This window comes from Aethalodelphis obliquidens, unplaced genomic scaffold, assembly GCF_003676395.1.
Source record: "Aethalodelphis obliquidens isolate GAN/ISIS:26980383/991018 unplaced genomic scaffold, ASM367639v1 scaffold7, whole genome shotgun sequence".
NCBI lineage: Eukaryota > Metazoa > Chordata > Mammalia > Artiodactyla > Delphinidae > Aethalodelphis > Aethalodelphis obliquidens.
The window spans coordinates 47,143,771-47,164,770 of record NW_020837951.1 but is presented as its reverse complement, the minus strand read 5'-3'; the positions used below and the strand labels follow the sequence as shown (position 1 = coordinate 47,164,770).

Below are 21,000 nucleotides of genomic sequence, written 5' to 3'. Positions count from 1 at the left end.
CGAAAGTCTAAATGTTCTGTTTGTCTCCAATTCCAATTATTTTCCAAACTGAAGCCACTGTGACCTTCCTAAAATGCAAAGCTGTTCATCTGCTGCCCTTCTTAGACTTTTTGGGAGGATCTGTGTTAGTCTGGACCCTGGATCTCGAGCATCAGAAACCCAGCTTGCTCAGGCAAAAAGAAATTCTAGGGTACAAGAATCTAAGAAACTGTTGAGTCACGAAAGTGTGGGATGAGCTGGGATGCAGTGGGATTTCAAGAACAAAGGGGATGGGGGATTCAAATGCTCCCTCTTCCCCATCTCTCAGTGATGTTTCTGTTATCAACTTTATCCTCTCGCCTTGCACACTGGCATTTTTCACAAACAGAAAACACAGTTGCTCACAAGTTACAGGTTTTCCATCCCATTGTACAGACAGTGACTCTCCCTTTCTTTAGTTCAAGTTTAGCTGAAAAATTCCAAGTCAGAACTCCACTTGGCCTGTTTTGGGTCATATGCCTAGTCAAGAAACAGTAACAGTGTTCAGGGGGTAGAGTAAGACACAGGCATTTTCTGTGGAAGCCCTTTGGCTGGAGTGTGGGGATGAGGTCCAGTTCCCAGAAAAGGGTGGAGAGGTGCTAGATGGACAACACACAGTAGGCTGTCACAGTCCCTCATTGCTAGAGGAAAGGCAATCTCCTGGCATGCTCCAAGACCCTGCCACATCTAACTCCACCTACTTTTCCAGCTCAGCATGGGTCTTTCCCCTCCCCAGCTTTACCGAGATACTATTGACTTAGAATATATGTAAGTTTAAGGTGGACAGTGTGATGATTAGATACATGTATATAATGCAAATGTTTACCACAATAAGGTTTGTTAACATCTCCCTCCCTTCACGTAATTACAAGTTTTTGTGTGTGTATGTGGTGATAAGCATTTAAGATCTACTCTCTTAAGAACATTCAAGTATGTAATACAGTATTTTAAAAAACTTAATTAATTAATTTATGGCTGCTTTGGGTCTTAGTTGTGGCACGTGGGCTCTTCGTTGCCACACACGGGCTTCTCGCTAGCTGTGGTGCGTGGGCTCAGTAGTTGCAGCGCGCGGACTTAGTTGCCCTGTGACATGTGGGATCTTAGTTCCCCGACCAGGGATTGAACCTGCGTCCCCTGCACTGGAAGACGGATTCTTAACCGCTGGACCACCAGGGAAGTCCCTATGATACAGTATTGATAATTACAGTCATCATCCTGTGCATTTGATCCCCTGATATTATTTATCTCGTAGCTGGGAATCAGCACGGGTCTTGATCTCTTAGTCTGGGCACCAGGCATCCTGAGCTCTACTTGTGCCTCAAAGCAGAATGTTGACCCCTCTATTTGGAATCTGTATCAGTTAGATTCTCCAGGAAAAGAGAACCAATAGGATGTATATGTGTATATAGAGAGATTTATTTTGAGGAGTTGGTTCATGCAATTATGGGGATGGGCAAGTACAAACTCTAGCAGTTTGGAGACCCAAGGGAGAGTTACAATTCAAGTTCAAGGCCGTCTTCTGGCAGAATTCTTTCTTCCTTGGGGGAGGTCCATCTTTTTTTCTATTAAGGCCTTCAGCTATTTAGATGAGGCCCTCCCGCATTATGGAATCTAATCTGTTTTATGCAAAGCCTACTGATTTAAATATTAGTTCCACCTGAAAAATACCTTCTCAGAAACACCTAGAATAATATTTGACCAGATCTGGATACTGTGGACTAGACAAGATGACACATAAAATTAAGCATCAGAGAATGTTTTCCCTCCAACCTCCCAGGTCTTCTGGCTTATTCCTATCTTTCAGATTTTAGCTTAGTCATATCTCCTTTGAGAGCCTTTTGTGACCAACATTGGAGTAGGTACCTCTCTTTTGAAACCCATATATCAGCCTGTATTTATTAATATGACAGACTTATTACATTGTATTACAAATGCCAATTTTTGTGGTTTCTTCCCTTGCACAAGAAGTAACTGCGTGAACATCAAAATTATTCACTATTGGATCTTTATGACTTTCATTGTAGTTGACATGTAGGAATTGCTCAATAAATATTTATTGAAGTAATGAATTCTACGTGCTTCAGATTTCTACACTTATTGACTACATCTTCTTTCTCTCTCTTCCTTCTCCATAACCAGCGCTGTAGCTTGACCTGCCACTACATTTTTGCCCCAGGGTTCTGAATTTTACCTAGGGTGCCATATTTTAAATAATTGTGAAATTAATTCAACAACACATGCATGTAGTATCACTAAGTTTAACACCTAGTTAGAAAGAATCATTAGTTAAGACAGGAAACTACCAGATGGTAAGTATTAGCAATAACACCCCTATGTGAGCCAAGACATGAATTGCAAAGTTAATTTGAGGGAATGTTTTATGCTTGCCCTGGCACCAAAATTGATAGTTACAGTGATGCTGGAAGTTCCGTTCTACACAATAATTTCCGATGGCAGCTCTATTAACTTTATTCAGTATGTGTGGGGATGAGAAGGCATAAAATATACTCACACCAGGAAGTGATGGGAAGGATAGATTATGGACCTGCCTTTCTGTATTCGTCCTGTTATTTGGAGCATTAGGATTTGAGGTTCGGCCAAAAAAGACTACAGGATTACTTACTGGTGGTAATCTGTGAAGATCAAGGAAATACGTAGTTAGGAGATACGTATCCACCAGCAGGTAGAGCCACCTCTAGTGCCTTCACTTGTAGGATTTGCAGCCACATGGGTCGGCCACTGGGAGAGAGAGTGTGAACTACTCTGGACAGTCGGTGCTGTAATGACCCCAGGTCTACCCAAAGATGTGGGTGTTTTACCATGTCTCCGACATTGAACATCAGCCTGGAGTTTTAGCCATAAAGGTATTAGCACATGAAGTTCTTCACTGCAGAAAATCAAAATTTAAAAGAGGGCTCCCTGTTTATGTAGCTTGTAATATTCAGCGCTTCAGAATTTTCTCCATCATTATATAACTGAGTATTTTTGGTCTGTCCAAAGTCCTAGTCAGACTCAGGGTTGCTTATGAAGCTCAGAGTTCAATCATCAACCATTCCATTGACTTCTATTTCTTTGCTCCTGTGCTTCCTTCAAAGACCCTAAGTTGCATTTCTCAGAGACTTTACGCATATGCTAAGGAGTCAGGGTCGTACCATCCCAGCGGCTCAATTTCTTGCTCACCCATGTGCTTCTCCCAGGGACTGGCACTTGTGGAGGAGTGGAGGTCATATGGACATCACTGGAAGATCCCTCTCTGCCACCTGTCAGCTCTGGGAGTCTGAGACTCCTCACCAGTATGGCAATGGCCATATTGATGATAAAAGTTGTGCTTTCAATAATAAGTAATGCTTTCAATAATAAGTAAGTAAATAAACTAGAATAAAATAAAATAATAAAATGTGTGCTCTCTGGAACTTCAGAAAACCTTGTAACTGAGTGCCAGCAGGTAAAATGTTAACATCCCTCCTTTGCTAGTATAATCATTTTCACTCTCTTCTCTGCCACATCTTCCAGATGCCCCCAATTTATCTACTGCAAAGAGTTTTCCTTTAAATGAATTCAGAGGCATTAACCACTGAGGTTTCTATTTCAGTTGCAGAAAGAAAATCTAACCAACAAGGAGGCCAACCTGGTATTCAGAGGATCAAGGGAGGTCCTTAGATTTATTAGCACTTCAGTCTGATGTCTTATAAATAGATTAAAATCAGGCTAATCTGGTATCATTTTGTCTTTATGTGTGAGGGCTAGGAAAAAAGTAAATTTGTTAGCTGAAGAGATCTTGAATGGGGCTTGAGTGGAGGTGTAAAATGAAAAGATGCAATTGCATGTCTCTAGACCATCTGTGTGTTTTGAGGGAAATTATGACTGAGAAATCATTAGGATGAAAGGAAGACAATATGACAGGTGCCACTCTTGAAATAAGATCCCATGTAAACCAAGTAATGGGTGTGTCAACCTTGGGAGAAGGGAAATGCCACACCACCCCTTGCATGATCAAGTGTGGTTGTTTCCCATAGCTGCTGTAACAAGAATGCAAATTAATTATCTTACCATTTTGGAGGTCACAGTCTAAAATGTGTCCACAGGGCTGCATTTCTTCTAGAGGCTCTAGAGAAGATAGTGTGTCCTTGACTTTTCCAGCTTCTAGAGGTTGCCCACATCCCTTGGCTTGTAACCCTTCTCCTCCATCTTCAAAGCCAGCAGCAGGGCATCTTCAAATCTCTCTCTGAACTCTGCTTCCACTGTCACATCTTCTCTGACTCTGACCTTCCTGCTTCCTTCTTAAATAAAGACCCTTGTGATTACTACATTGGGCCCACCTGGGTAATCCAAGATAATCTCCTAATCTCAAAATCTTTAATTTAAGCACATCTGCAAAATCACTTTTGTCCCGTAAAGTAACATATTCATAGTTTCCAGGGATTAGAACATGGACTTCTTTGGGAGGTCATTACTCAGTGTACCAATTAAAGGATGTGAAAGTTATTTTTGTTTCCATGGTGAGTTTGGGGTCAAATTGACATTCAGCTAAACTGCTTCAGCAGTGGCCACTGCTGTCATGGTTTGCATTTCTCTTACAATTTCTGGGATAATACAGATCTAAGTGAGCATTGATCGTATAATCAGAGCCTATCTCATGAGCTGTATTTAGCATGTGTTATTTTATTTTATTTTTTTAAAATTTATTTATCTTTTTTTTTTGGCTGCGTTGGGTCTTCATTGTGCACAGACTTTCTCTAGTTGTGGTGAGCAGGGGCTACTCTTCCTTGCAGTGCGTGGGCTTCTCATTGTGGTGGCTTCTCTTGTTGCAGAGCACGGGCTCTAGGCACACAGGCGTCAGTAGTTGTGGCGGGCTCAGTAGTTGTGGTTCGCAGGCTCTAGAGCGCAGGCTCAGTAGTTGTGGCACATGGGCTTAGTTGCTCCGTGGCATGTGGTATCTTCCCGGACCAGGGTTCGAACCCGTGTCTCCTGCATTGGCAGGCAGATTCTTAACCACTGTGCCACCAGGGAAGTCCAGCATGTGTTATTTTTAATGTAAGAAAGCAATAGCAGAGAGGTGTTAATGTTGAGTCATATATAAGCATACCTTGTTTTATTGTGCTTTGCTTTATTTTGCTTCACAGAATTGTGTTTTGTACAAGTTGAAGGTTTGTGACAACCCTGTGTTGAGCGTCTATCAGTGCCATTTATCCAACAGCATTTGCTCACTTCATGTCTCTGTGTCATATTTTGGTAATTCTTGCAATATTTCAAACTTTTGCATTATTATTATATTTGTTATGGTGATCTGTGATCAGTAATCTTTGATGTTACTTTTATAATTGTTCTGGATGCCACAAACCGCATCCATTTAAGACGGGTGAACTTAACTGACAGATGTTGTGTGTATTCCGACTGCTCCACTGACCAGCTATTCCCCCATCTCTCTCCCGCTCCTTGGGCCTCCTTATTCCCTGAGACACAAAAATCTTGAAATTAGGCCAATTAGTAACCCTACACTGGCCTCTAAGTGTTCAAGTGAAAGGAGAAGTTGCATGTCTCTCACTTTAAATCAAAAACTAGAAATGATTAGCTTAGTGAGGAAGGCATGTCAAAAGCCGAGAGGCTGAAAGCTAGGTCTCTTGCATCAAACAGACAAGTTGTGAAGGCAAAGGAAAAGTTCTTGAAGCAAATTAAAAGTGCTCCTCCAGTGAACACACGAATGATAAGAAAGTGAAACAGCCTTACTGCTGATACGGAGAAAGTTTTAGTGTCCTGAATAGAAGAGGAAACCAGCCATAACATTCCCTTAAGCCAAAGTCTAATCCAGAGCAAGCCCCTAACTCTCTTCAGTTCTATGAAGGCTGAGAGAGGTGAGGAAGCTTCAGAACAGTTTGGAGCTGGCAGAGGCTTGTTCATGAGGTTTAAGGAAAGAAGCTACCTCCATAACATAAAAGTGCAAGATGAAGAAGCAAGAGCATGTAGAAGCTGCAGCAAGTTATCCAGAAGATCTAACTAAGATAATTAATGAAGGTGGCTACACAAAACAACAGATTGTCAATGTAGATGATACAGCCTTCTATTGGAAGAAGATGCCATCTAGGACTTTCATAGCTAGAGAGGAGAAGTCAATGCCTGGCTTCAAAGCTTCAAAGGACAGGCTGACTCTCTTGTTAGGGGATAATGCAGCTGGTGATTTGAGGTTGAAGCCAATGCTTATTTACCATTTTGAAAATCCTAGGGCCCTTAAGAATTATGCTCAATCTAGTATGCCTGTGCCCTGTGACTGCAACAACAAAGCCTGACAGCACATCTGTTTACAACATGGGTAACTTAATATTTTAAGCCCACTGTGGACCTACTGCTCAATAAAAGATTCCTTTCAAAATAGTATATTACTGTTCACTGTTCATTGACAATGTACCTTGTCACCCAAGAATTCTGATAGAGAGGTACAGTGAGATTAATGTTGTTTTCATGCCTGTTAACACAACATCAATTCTGTAGCCCATGGGTCAAGGAGTAATTTCAACTTTCAAGTATTATTATTTAAGAAATATATAATGTTTCATAAGGCTATAGCTGCCATAGATAGTGATTCCTTTAATCGATCTGGGAAAAGTCAATTGAAAATCTTCTGGAAAGGATTCACCATTCTAGATGCCATTAAGAACATTTATGATTCATGGAAAGAGGTCAAAATACTGACATCAGTAGAAGTTTGGAAGAAGTTGATCCCAACCTCATGGATGATTTGGAGGGGCTCAAGACTTAAGTAGAGGAAGTAACGGCAGATGTAGTGAAAGTAGCAAGAGAATTAGATTTAGAAGTGGAGCCTGAAGATGACTGAATTGCTGCAATCTCATGATAAAACTTTAATGAATGAGGAGTTGCTTCTTGGATGAGCAAAGAAAGTGGTTTCTTGGGATGGAAACTACTCCTGGTGAAGATTGTTGAAATGAAAACAAAGTATTTAGAATATTACATAAACTTAATTGATAAAGCAGTGGCAGAGTTTGAGAGGATTGATTCCAATTTTGAAAGAAGTTCCACTGTGGGTAAAATGCTATCAAACAGCATTGCATGCTGCAGAGAAATCATTTGTGAAAGGAAGAGTCAATTCATGCAGAAACTTCATTGTTGTCTTATTTTAGAAATTGCCTCAGCCCACCCCAACCTTCAGCAGCCACCACCGCGATCATTCAGCAGCCGTCAGCATGGAGGCAAGTTCCTCTACCAGCAAAAAGATTATGACTTGCTGAAGGCTCAGATGATGGTTAGCATTTTTTGGCAATAAAGTATTTTTTAATTAAGGTGTGTACATTTTTTTTAGACATAATGTTATTGTACACTTAATAGACCACAGTATAGTGTAAACATAACTTTTATACGCACTGGGAAACCAAAAAATTTATGACTCTCTAAATTGCAATATTTGCATTAGTGGCAGTCTGGAACCGAATCCACAATATCTCTGAGGTATGCCTTTAATGTTAAAACTTGAAGGGATCTGAGAGATCATGTGATCCAATCTTCTTCATCTTACCCATGAGGAGAATGAGGTGCAGGGAAACCAAATTGACTTGCCAAGGTTACCAGCTAATTAGTGACACAAAATACCAGCACCCCGCTTCCTAGTTCTTTTTTTAGGCAGAATACTCTTTGACATAAATTGCAGCAATATCTTTTTGGATCTACCTCCTAGAGTAATGAAAATAAAACCAAAAATAAACAAATGGGACCTAATTAAACTTAAAAGCTTTTGCACAGCAAAGGAAACCATAAACAAAATGAAAAGACAAACCACAGAATGGGAGAAAATATTTGTAAACGATGCGACTGACAGAGATTAATCTCCAAAATATACAAACAGCTCATGCAGCTCAATATCAAAAAAGCAAACAACGTAGTTCTCTTCTCACTACATCACTTGGATTGTGAGTTAAGCTTGCAAAGCTCCCTGGAGTTAGTCACTGATGATCTGATCTTGTCATTTGTTTCCTCCAATATATTGGGTAATAACATTAGTTACATTTAAAAAACAAGAAAAATAGAAGTAAAATCTCAATGAAGTTCACTGATTTAGGATAACCACTGTTTACCAATGTAGCTGATGCATAGAGTGATAGAATAGTAGCAAGTGTATTTAAATCTCAGGATGAAGAAACTTTTTTTTTTGTAGTTTCAGAAATGTGGTCTAAGGAACATGGGTAAAATGAGTGTGGAGGAAAATGTCTAGTCTCCTTGGGCTTTTTTAATATGCTTGTTTTACTTCAAAGTTTATAGAAAAGCATTTGCTGAAAGTCCACTGTGTGTGGGATGTTGTCCTAGGTTCTGTGAAAAAAATAATAAAAAAGTTTTTATTGAGATTTATTACTTACCATTTGAATTTCTCAAACTCCTAGAAATACAGAGAAAAACAACTTTAAATTTTAAAACACAACAATCTTGAAGTTGCAAAAGTAAGGCATTGAATGAGAATAATTGAATATGTGGCACATTAAAAAATGTGAAATGTAGTTCAGAGTATATTCATAACTCTTTAAAATTCCTTGTGGATGGAAATCCATTTCCCTGCTTCCGTTGAAATGCTTGATCTGCCAAAACTAGATTAGCCAAAGCACGAAGGCGTGGTTAAAGTATGGAAATCCAGTATTTTGCCAAATCCTAACACAGATGGGAAAAATAAGTACCAACCCTCACACCTTCTCGAGCCCTTTGCCGTTTGGGTTCGTAGTTCTTACAGGCCTGGTTTGCTAATTCCTGGCTTATTTTTCCTGCAGTGTTTGTTAAATCAGTTTCTCCAGTACAATAAATTGCCCTGAAAGAGCAAGGCAGTTTGCTTTGGAAACCAAATGAACCCTTTCAGGTCACTTGGTATCTTGTGATACAATTAATTTGAAACTGTATTTTGCAATATGGAAATATTTAGGAAAATTAGTGAACTAGAGATGATATGTATAATTTGACTCAGAGAGTCACTCACGTTTTTACTTCTTTGTAGCTTTGAAATCATTGAAAGGGGAAATAAAAAAGAAAAGAGAAAGATTGTGCTGGAAAGGATGTTTCTGAGATGAGTTAGGACTGGTGGCTGAGAAACTGGGCATCTTGAAAGCCCAAACTGGTTTCAGACAATAACTCCTACAACCTGCAGGTCTGAGACTTTTGCAGAAAGCTGACTGATGGTAGCTGCTGTCTTGGGATGACGAGTTCAGGCTCTGAGATTGACTGATCAGTCAAGCAATTTGGATATGGGCCCCTGGATCAGAAATTACACAAAGGACGATGGCAGCAGTGAGTAGAGTGAATTTCGTAAGTTGTCACGATTCTCTTGAAGCACTCATCTTGGCTCTCTGTGCAGCCTTGAACTGAATACCATTGAATTCCATCTGGGGGAAACAAGAGGTCATGGTAGATGAATCCCTTGGCAGGTACAACCTACCCGGCCTCAGTTGCTTCAGATAACTAACAGGTTAAAAAAACAAAGACAAAGGAAAACAAAGCAAAAACTCTAGGTCTACCAGGATACAATCATCTTGCCTTTTAAGAACTCCCACCTAAAGTTATTCTAGTTGTGTGCATTGCAATACAAAAGCTTTGAAATTGTAAAGCAAAATAGCTTTCAAACTCAGTTCATAAAGCTATGCAATTGCCAGTTTCTGTGTAGAAATTTTTGAAATGTTAGCTTTTTAGAAACTCCCTAATAATCATCCCCCAGTTTTACCAGGTCATGAGGTATTCAAAGGGCTGAATCCACAGAAGGGTCATTTAGATGTGTAAGTGCTTTTTAGGAATGGAGGTGTGTTGTAGATCTCATTTAATTTTCCCCCAATTACAAGTAGTAATGCATGTTCACTGTGGAAAATGTGGACAATACGCAAAAGTGCAAAATAAGTGACAACAATGTCCTGTAATCTTAGCATTCCCAGTTTCAATTGTATGGGGGAGAACACAAATGAGCAATTCTCTAAAGGCAGCAAAACATAGTTGGAAACTTGAGAAAACAGTAGCCTTTCAACTGTGGGCGATTTTGCTCCCCAACCCCAGGACATTAGATAATGCCCATAAACATTTTTGTTGCTGCAACTTGGAAGATATTACTGGGATGTAGTGGGTATAGGCCAGCAGTGTGCTAAATATCCTACAATAAACAAAATATCCCTGTATAACAAAGAATTATCCTGCCAAAATGTCAATAGTGTTGACAAACTATTGGTAAAACCATCAAGCCTAAGTTCCAGTGGTATTTGTTTTGCATCAGCATGCAGTGGCAGACTTGTCATGTTAGGAAACTGCTCTTCCCACAACATTGTAGTTATTCCAGGTCCTTGAGCCAACCAAGAACTATTGTCAAGATTTTGCCGTATAAGCTTCCAAGCTCTTTCTTATGTGCAGAGTTTTTATGGTAAGTTGACTAGATGGCTATCTGTCCACCTTCAGGAAGAGAAATCACTGAGAGCTAACATTTCATGGCTCCAGGGGGGCTTGGACCCTTGCCTCTTCAATAAGGAAAGGGTTCTTGACTGGTATGGGTGAGAGTCAGAGGGAACTTGGGGCTCAGAGAGCGGACATAGGTTGAACAAAGCTCAAGTAACCCTGTTAAAACCAAAACCCCAGCAGACATGACCCCAAATTTTCTTCCTCTCTCCCAACTGACTTTGATTTCCTCTGATTTTTTTTCTCTGCTTCCATTTCCATAGAGAAATTTAGAGTTTTGCTTTGTGGATTTTTATACATAAGTGGCATACTATACGTACTGTTTTGCAACTGACTTTTTTTCTGCTCAACAACGTTTTAAAGATTTTTTTCATGTTAACAAAAGGATCTGGTTCATTCTAAGTATTACATAGCAATCCATGGTCTGAATATATCATAGTTTAACACCTATAGACAAACATTTAGATCATTTCCATTACTTTACTATTAAACATAATGCTGCAGTGATAACCTTGATACATGCCTTTTTGTGTTACATGTAAGTATTTCTCTGAAGTAGATGCCAGGAAATAAATTGCTTTGTAGACAACTGTGCTCATTTAAAATTTTAACTGAAATTCACAAATTGTCTTCAAAAAAGTCAAACCAATCTAAACTGTCATTAGAAAATGTATGAGAGTTCCCATTTTCCCATATTGTCACAACCCTTGATATTATAAAACTCATAATTTTTAGCAATCTGATGGGTTAAAAATATTATTTCTATAGTTTGCATTTCTTTGATATTTACTGATGGGTTGAGCTGCTTTTTATGTTAAGTCATTTATATCTCCTCTTCTGAAAATTGCCTTTCTATGTCTTTAACAAGTGTTTGTTTGTTTGTTTGTTTGTTTTTGGTTGTTGGCCTTTTAAAAAATGAGTTTTTTAGAAGTTCTTTATTCTGGGTAGATATTAATATTTTCTTGTTATTTCCCAATTATTTTTGCCCAGTTTATTCCTTATCTTTTATAGTTTTGGGGTTATCATTCATTTCATAAATTTTAAAATACTGATACATTCAAATTTATCATTTCCTTTATGATTTTTGTCTTTTGGATGTTAAGGAGGCCTCCTCTCTTTCAAGCTTAAAATATGTTCTTCAATATTTTCTTCTAATGTTTTCATCATTTGGATTTTTATGTTTCTCTCTTTAATCCATGTGGACAAGGCCAGCTTCCTGGGCATTAAACCTGTGTGATTACACAGAGCCCTGCACTTAGAGGGAAATTATGTATTAATCTTTTGTGAGGATGTGAATGGTGTGAATGAGGCAGTATATAGATTTCTTTAGAAATGTGTGCTCTGGAGTTAAGTACTCACATTTGAATTAGACTACAACACTCCTTAACTGTGTAACATCATGCAAATTTCTTAATCTTTCTGTGCCTCAGATTTCTTATCTTTGGGAATAGCGACAAGATCCAGCTCATATCATTGATTTATTGGTGTGATGTAATCTAGGTAAAGCCCTTAGTATAGCATGTAGTAAATGCTCAGTGAATGTTTGCTCTTACATAAGGAGTTTTCCTGTGCTTATTTTAGTTAAATGTTTTTAAAGTGTTATGACTTACCTTTAATATGGATCTCTTTTATACAATACTGTCCAGGTTTTGTTCTGCAGGTTCCAAAGTCCAAAAGACATCCATGGAAGGGGATTGAGAGGTTGCATGATCTACAAATCACACCTCCAACACCTCCAAATACAGGACAGAAAAAATAAGGGAAAAATAGAGATGGACACCAGAGCCAGAAAAAAAGACAGAGAGAAAAGAGAAATCCAAAAATAAAGCAATGATTTTCAACTTTAAAAAGTATGCAGTATTTTATAAATTGATTCTAAAAAGTCACATAAATTTAAAATATTTTTATTTGGAGAATTTAATAGGGGAAATTTCATAACATATGCTACATTAAAGAACTGGAAGCACTCTGAACTGATACTAATAAAAAAATGAAGCCAGGTGGGCTAAACAAGTTAGTTGGTTAAAATGTATTCAGTTTCTCAGAGCCTAATTAAATCAAACCAAAATAAATCTCTGTATTTATGGTTTTTTGATTAATATTTACATATTGGTAATCTTCAATACGCAAACTCAGTGGCTTAAAAGTGTTATTTACTTTGGTTATGTAGAAATAGCCCAGAGATTTTTTTTTTTTTTTTTTTTGCGGTACGCAGGCCTCTCACTGTTGTGGCCTCTCCCGTTGCGGAGCACAGGCTACGGACGCGCAGGCCCAGCGGCCATGGCTCACGGGCCCAGCCGCTCCGTGGCATGTGGGATCTTCCCAGACCGGGGCACGAACCTGTGTCCCCTGCATCGGCAGGCGGACTCTCAACCACTGCGCCACCAGGGAAGCCCCGCCCAGAGATTTTTGACCTTGGTCAATGTAGATAAGATTGGAAGACATTAACTGGAAGATCACTTTCCAAATCTGACTATGCATCAGAGTCACTTAAGCAGTTAAAATGAACACAGATTTCCACAGCCTCCACAGAACCTGAGTTAGAATCAATAAGAGCTGAGGCCCAGGAATCCGTACTTTAGATATCCAGAAACAGTGGAGGGCGTGTGATTTGAATGTAGATGTCTGGACCAGTTTTTGAGAACCACTGGTTCTGTTGAATTCAGGAATCTCCTTTATAATAACCCCTGTAGGCGGCCTTGGCTAGTGATGGAGAGCTCATCGTGATTAAACCAGTGCAGACTGTTAAAGAATTCTTCTGAAATTGAGCTGAAATTTGTCTTAATGTTCATAGTTCCAATCTTCTAATATATGAAAACCATTGCTGTTCCACTCCTATTCACTGGTTAACTCTAAAGAAGAGTTTACTAAACATTTTGTGCAATGTATTTTATATCTCCGACATATTGGGGATTAGAAGAGATCACTTTTAATAGAAAATAGTCTGGCTGATGAGGCTAATTAACCTCTGTTGACTATTCTCCCCAGCTTCAAACTCATCTAAAGATATTTTGGAAATATCACATTGGTTTTCTCATTGAGCATGACAGAATTTCAATCCATAATCAATGATCAACCAGCAAATATTTTTTAAAGAACTAAGCTTATGCCAAGGATTCTGCTAAGCAATTTACATTTCCCACAATAAATCTTTCAGGCAGGTATTATAGTTGCCCACATTTCACGTAAAAGAAAACTGAGGCCTTAAGATTTTAAGTAGCTCACTCCAGTGATGGAGACAGGAGTTGAAAGAGGTCTGTTGAAATCCAAACCCCTTGCTTTTAGCAAGCACACCATGTCACTGAAGTGGCCTACCTTTGTGTATCCCAAACCCTCTGATGTCACCTTCTTGTTGCTGGAGATTTTGACTCTTCCAAGATTCAGGGTCAGTCTCCTGCCCAGAATACTAGGGCTGCTTGCTTCTTCAAGTCATGCCTAAGGGAGTTTTCCTCCTGGACTCGTGATTTCTCAATTCATAACTTGTCCTTAGTGATCCACTACATAGCTCAGACCTTGGTGCCAGTGCCCCCCCCCCCAGTGGAGAGCTTATATGATGCCAGATCTTTCTCTGCCATGCCTAAGGCCCCTGGACTGTGTTTCTGGATGAGATCTGCTCTAGTTTCTTTCTCTCCCTCTCAGATGGTCCTTCTTCCTTCTGATTCCACACCCAATATCCACAGCCTTCTTCCTAAAATCTTGGCCCTGACATTCTTTACTACAGCTGAAGGCGATGCCTTAACTTTTAGGTCTTTCTGCTGACCGTATTTGTCCCATTGCATGAATACTTATAAATACGTTCACAGATCCATTTCCTTTCTTCCAGTCTCTTTTTGTCTGAAAATTTATTGTTGGTTTTATTAATATAACTAACATATGGTACATTTCAATTTGACAACGAAATTTAAAGTTTCAGGTTTTATGTTAAATTAATAGTTTCCTCACATGATTAATTCTGAAGTATCCTACTTCATGATTTTATTGTGGGGAACTCTAACAGACTGTATTTAATTACTCAAATGCATATTATAAATATATATGTAATTATTTAAACATTATAAATTATGATGATGGTGATCTTTTTAAAATGACCATCCCTTACTTCATGGACACTCCTTACTTCAAAATTTCTCTTTATGCTGAATTTTCTTCTTTTACCCTCACATCTTCCCTGTGTATTCAACAAAATTAATGCAATCTCCTGCCTGAGTCATTTTTTTCATGATATCCAAGACAGGGAAGATGTTCTCTTGAAATTTTTCATCTATTCCTATGTTCCCTTCCACATTCTTTACAGAAGAGAAGTGTAAAGACTTAAAATGCAGCAGAGACCCAAGCAGTTTGAGTTTGCTCCTGCCCTTTCTGCAAGGGGTAATGAAAACTCTGTTGCGCATTGTATATAGTATTGAGGGTAGTGTGGGAAGCAGAGACTACAAACAAGTGGTCCAGGGGCTAGACCTGGTCGGTTTAACTTGCATACTGCTTTCACAATGTTAACATTTAAAAGTTGGGAGAGTTTTCCTGCAAACCTGAATATCTGGCTTCTCCTGAAGAATCAGATTTGGCATTGTTCGGCTCTCCTTTCTCCATGTCAGCTGGGTACTGGCTGCCCTCCTCTGGTTTTGTTACTGGGTGATCCGCGCCCCCCCCCCCCCCCGCCCCATTTATATTATCTGACCAAACACTTGAGGCATTTGAGATGGTGATCCCAGTATTAGGTACCAAAAGTCTCTAAGTCTCAGTATTAGAATTTTATTTACCTCTGGGATACCTTTTGGATTTTTCCTACTGACATGTGGTCTCCAGACCAACAGCATTGGCATCACTTGAAGCTTGTTGGAAATGCAGACTCTCAGGCCCTACACCTGACCTGCTGAATCAGATTGTACATTTTAACAAGATCCCCAGGTGACTCATATGTACCTTAAATCTTCTGACTCTAAGAAACCCTGCCCTGTTAACCCCTGGGTTCAGCATAGAGCAGCCATCTTCATTAACCATATTACCATTTCATTGGGAAGGAGAATTCCCATGTGCTTAAACATGCCTGTTTGGAGATATTACCTTCATGAACATCTACCTAATTTGAAGGGCCTTAGGAATTCTGTAAAAGGGATTGAAAGCTCTCTGTTATGTGGTTCTTTTATAAATGAAGGAATATTATAGTTGGTGGTGATGAGCACATAGAAAAAGTGCTGGGAGAGCCTTGTCTATGCTTATTTGGTCTAATTTATTTTTTGGGTCATATTTATAAGGGCTTCCTGCCTAGATTGATTAGTTCCAGCTTAATGATAACAATAGCAACATGTGGGCCACCATCTACCAGCTCAGTTTACTCATGTATAAAATGGGAAATAATAGCATTTAACTCATAGGATTGTCATGTGGATTCAGTGCATTAATACAAATAAAATATTTAGACCAGTACCTGGCATATAGTAAATGCTGAATAAACGTTAGCTCATTGTTATTTAAGGGTTTACTCAGGCTTTGTTTTAAGGACCTTTGGTACTTTATTTAAGGCCACCCTCCACTTATATTGTAATTCTGCAATTTCTTGAGTAATTTTTCCTCTTTTTTGATTTATGTTTTCTTAATGACTTACCACCTAAGAGGCAGAATAAGATAAAAGCACCACCGAAGACAATCCTTCTCATTCTAAGATTTCTAGCCAAAAAAGATGGATGGAAAGACATGTACCACCATTAAATCTTTCCTAGGGAAGTAATGAAGTTGTACATTTGTTAGCTGTTATAAAAAGGGAAATCACTAAATAAGTTTATTTCTTTCATTAAGAAACTATAAAGAAATTCATTTTGTGAAGGAGGAAAAACAATGTACCCGTCTATGTCAAAAATTCACGATAAAACTTTTCTTAGTTCCAGAACATTTTAAGTTTAGCTGTCTTCTTATTATCAAATACCATTCCCTCCCTTAATAATTTCCCTGAATTGAAAAATAGGAAATAATATAGATAACGTTTCTAGAATAATATCGTGTTAAAAATACTTTTAACTATTAGCTAAAAAATTTTTATTTATGCTTCCTCATAAACTACTGCTTTCATTGCAAATGATCATATTTGTAAGGAAAGTATTTATATCATAGTTAACAATAGTTAACACTTATTAAAATGAAGAGAAAGAAATTGTCAGATTGGCTAAACTATGACATTTCAGTTATTCATAACTTACCTGCCTTCTTCATAAATGTATTGTGGGAATTTTCTAGGTCTGAACTTCTTTAAAAGATAACAAGTAAAATTTCTGATGTAATAAAGTTCGTTATAACTGAAACCAAGTCTCTGATCCTCTAGATTCCAAACAGTTTAAACAGTAAAATTTGCCCAAGTAAACAGGAAAAAATTTCACCAGAACGCTCTGATCTATATGGAACTTAATTGCTTTATTTATGAAATTAACATAATAAGACTAAGTCAGGCAGTTGTTAAACTAATTAACTGTAAATATGGCTAAAGATTTCTGTGTTCACTATGCTACAGATTAATTAGTTCACATACACATAGCCATGTGGGCATTCTATCGGTTCATTATATAAAGTACTTGATCTTAATATTTTTAAAAATGCCATGTAATCTTTATAATAGAACTTGGTGCATTCAGAAAGCAATTTGATTTTTTTTTTTTTACATCTTTACTGGAGTATTATTACTTTACAATGGTGTGTTAGTTTCTGCTTTATAACAAAGGGAATCAGCTATGCATATACGTATATCCCCATATCTTGTCCCTCTTGTGTCTCCCTCCTCCCCTCCCGATCCCACCTCTCTAGGTGGTTGCAAAGCACAGAGCTGATCTCCCTGTGCTATGTGGCTGCTTCCCACTAGCTATCTATTTTACATTTGGTAGTGTATATATGTCCATGCCACTCTCTTAGTTCATCCCAGCTTACCCTTCCCCCTCCCCGTGTCCTCAAGTCCATTCTCTACATCTGTGTCTTTATTCCTGTCAACCCCTAGTTTCTTCAGAACGATTTTCTTTTTTTTTTTTAGATTCCATATATATGTGTTAGCATACGGTATTTGTTTTCTTAATTTTTTTAACATCCTTACTGGAGTATAATTTCTTTACAATCATGTGTTAGTTTCTGCTTTATAACAAAGTGAATCAGCTATACATATATCCCCGTATCTCCTCCCTCTTGCGTCTCCCTCCCACCCTCCCTATCCTACCCCTCCAGGTGGTAACAAAGCACGGAGCTGATCTCCCTGTGCTATGTGGCTACTTCGCACTAGCTATCTGTTTTACATTTGGTAGTGTATATATGTCCATGCCACTCTCTCACTTCGTCCCAGCTTACCCTTCCCACTCCCCGTGTCCTCAAGTCCATTCTCTACATCTGTGTCTTTATTCCTGTCCTGCCCCTAGGTTCTTCAGAACCATTTTTTTTTAATTCCATATATATGTTTTAGCATATGGTATTTGTTTTTCTCTTTCTGACTTACTTCACTCTGTATGACAGACTCTAGGTCCATCCACCTCACTAAAAATAACTCAATTTCATTTCTTTCTATGGCTGAGTAATATTCCATTGTATATATGTGCCACATCTTCTTTATCCATCCATCTGTTGATGGACACTTAGGTCGCTTCCAAGTCCTGGCTATTGTAAATATAGCTGCAGTGAACATTGTGGTACATGACTCTTTGAATTATGGTTTTCTCAGGGTATATGCCCAGTAGTGGGATTGCTGGGTCATATGGTAGTTCTATTTGTAGTTTTTTAAGGAACCTCCATACTGTTCTCCATAGTGGCTGTATCAATTTACATTCCCAGCAGTAGTGCAAGAGGGTTCCCTTTTCTCCACACCCTCTCCAGCATTTACTGTTTGTAGATTTTTTGATGATGGCCATTCTGACTGGTGTGAGGTGATACCTCATTGTAGTTTTAATTTGCATTTCTCTAATGATTAGTGATGTGGAGCATCCTTTCATGTGTTTGTTGGCAATCTGTATATCTTCTTTGGAGAAATGTCTGTTTAGGTCTTCTGCCCATTTTTGGATTGGGTTGTTTTTGATATTGAGCTGCATGAGCTGCTTGTATATTTTAGAGATTAATCCCTTGTCTGTTGCTTCGTTTGTAAATATTATCTCCCATTCTGAGGGTTGTCTTTTCGTCTTGTTTATGTTTTCCTTTGCTGTGCAAAAGCTTTTAAGTTTCATTAGGTCCCATTTGTTTATTTTTGTTTTTATTTACATTTCTCTAGGAGTTGGGTCAAAAAGGATCTTGCTGTGATTTATGTCATAGAGTGTTCTGCCTACATTTTCCTCTAAGAGTATTATAGTGTCTGGCCTTACATTTAGGTCTTATATCCATTTTGAGTTTATTTTTGTGTATGGTGTTAGGGAGTGTTCTAATTTCATTCTTTTACATGTAGCTGTCCAGTTTTCCCAGCACCATTTATTGAAGAGGCTGTCTTTTCTCCATTGTATATTCTTGCCTCCTTTATCAAAAATAAGGTGGCCATATGTGTGTGGGTTTATCTCTGAGCTTTTCATCCTGTTCCATTGATCTATATTTCTGTTTTTGTGCCAGTACCATATTGTCTTGATTACTGTAGCTTTGTAGTGTAGTCTGAAGTCTGGAAGCCTGATTCCTCCAGCTCTGTTTTTCTTTCTCAAGATTGCTTGGGCTATTTGGAGTCTTTTATGTTTCCGTACAAATAGTGAAATTTTTTGTTCTAGTTCTGTGAAAAATGCCATTCATAGTTCGATAGGGATTGCACTGAATCTGTAGATTGCTTTGGGTAGTATAGTCATTTTCACAATAATGATTCTTCCAATCCAAGAACATGGTATATCTCTCCATCTATTTGTATCATCTTTAATTTCTTTCATCAGTGTCTTATAATTTTCTGCATACAGGTCTTTTGTCTCCTTAGGTAGGCTTATTCCTAGGTATTTTATTATTTTTGTTGCAGTGGTAAATGAAGTGTTTCCTTAATTTCTCTTTCCGATTTTTCATCATTAGTGTGTAGGAATGCAAGAGATTTCTGTGCATTAATTTTGTATCCTGTTACTTTACCAAATTCATTGATTAGCTCTAGTAGTTTTCTGGTAGCATCTTTAGGATTCTCTGTGTATAGTATGTCATCTGCAAACAGTGACAGCTTTACTACTTCTTTTCTGATTTGGATTCCTTTTATTTCTTTTTCTTCTCTGGTTGCTGTGGCTAAAACTTCTAAAACTATGTTGAATAATAGTGGTGAGATTGGACAGCCTTGTCTTGTTCCTGATCTTAGAGGAAGTAGTTGCAGTTTTTCACCATTGAGAATGATGTTGGCTGTGGGTTTGTCATATATGGTCTTTATTATGTTGAGGTAAGTTCCCTCTATGCCTCCTTTCTGGAGGGTTTTTATCATAAATTGGTGTTGAATTTTTTTGAAAGCTTTCTCTGCATCTATTGAGATGATCATATGGTTTTTCTCCTTCAATTTGTTAATATGGTTTATCACATTGATTGATTTGCATATATTGAAGAATCCTTGCATTCCTGGGGTAAACCCCACTTGATGATGGTGTATGATCCTTTTAATGTGTTGTTGGTTTCTGTTTGCTAGTTTTTCGTTGAGAATTTTTGCATCTATGTTCATCAGTGATATTTGTCTGTAGTTTTCTTTGTGACATCTTTGTCTGGTTTTGGTATCAGGGTGATGGCAGCCTCGTAGAATGAGTTTGGGAGTGTTCCTCCCTCTGCTGTATTTTGGAAGAGTTTGAGAAGGATAGGTGTTAGCTCTTCTCTAAATGTTTGATAGAATTTGCCTGTGAAGGAAGCCATCTGGTCCTGGGCTTTTGTTTGTTGGAAGATTTAAAATCACAGTCTCAATTTCAGTGCTTGTGATTGGTCTGTTTATATTTTGTATTTCTTCTTGGTTCAGTCTTAGAAGGTTGTGGTATTCTAAGAATTTGTCCATTTCTTCCACGTTGTCCATTTTATTGGCATATAGTTGCTTGTAGTGATCTCTCATGATCATTTGTATTTCTGCAGTGTCAGTTGTTACCTCTCCTTTTTCATCTGTAATTGGATTGATTTGAGTCTTCTCTCTTTTTTACTTGATGAGTCTGGCTAGTGGTTTATCGATTTTGTTTATCTTCTCAAAGAACAAGCTTTTAGTTTTATTGAGCTTTGCTATTGTTTGCTTCTTTTCTTTTTCATTTATATCTGATCTGATCTTTATGATCTCTTTCCTTCTGCTAACTTTGGGGTTTTTTTTGTTCTTCTTTCTCTAATTGCTTTAGGTGTAAGGTTAGGTTGTTTATTTGAGATGCTTCTTGTTTCTTGAGGTAGGATTGTATTGCTGTAAACTTCCCACTTAGAACTGCTTTTGCTGCATCCCATAGGTTTTGGGTCGTCGTGTTTTCATTGTCATTTGTTTCTAGGTGTTTTTTTTTTTTTTTTTTCTGGTACGCGGGCCTCTCACTGCTGTGGCCTCTCCCGTTGCGGAGCACAGGCTCCGGACGCGCAGGCTCAGCGGCCATGGCTCACGGGCCCAGCCGCTCCGCGGCATGTGGGATCCTCCCGGACCGGGGCACGAACCCGCGTCCCCTG

The 21,000-nt window shown here is 38.4% G+C and overlaps 1 protein-coding gene across 1 annotated transcript; it reads right to left on the bottom strand.

Moving 5' to 3' along the window:
* Positions 1 to 9,261: 9,261 nt before the first annotated feature.
* On the bottom strand, positions 9,262 to 16,969 carry CUNH9orf57 (chromosome unknown C9orf57 homolog). Its single transcript, XM_027105961.1, is given in 5 exon segments — positions 9,262 to 9,386; positions 12,045 to 12,167; positions 16,037 to 16,091; positions 16,094 to 16,147; positions 16,952 to 16,969. Coding segments are annotated over 5 exon segments (375 nt in total).
* Positions 16,970 to 21,000: the final 4,031 nt, after the last annotated feature.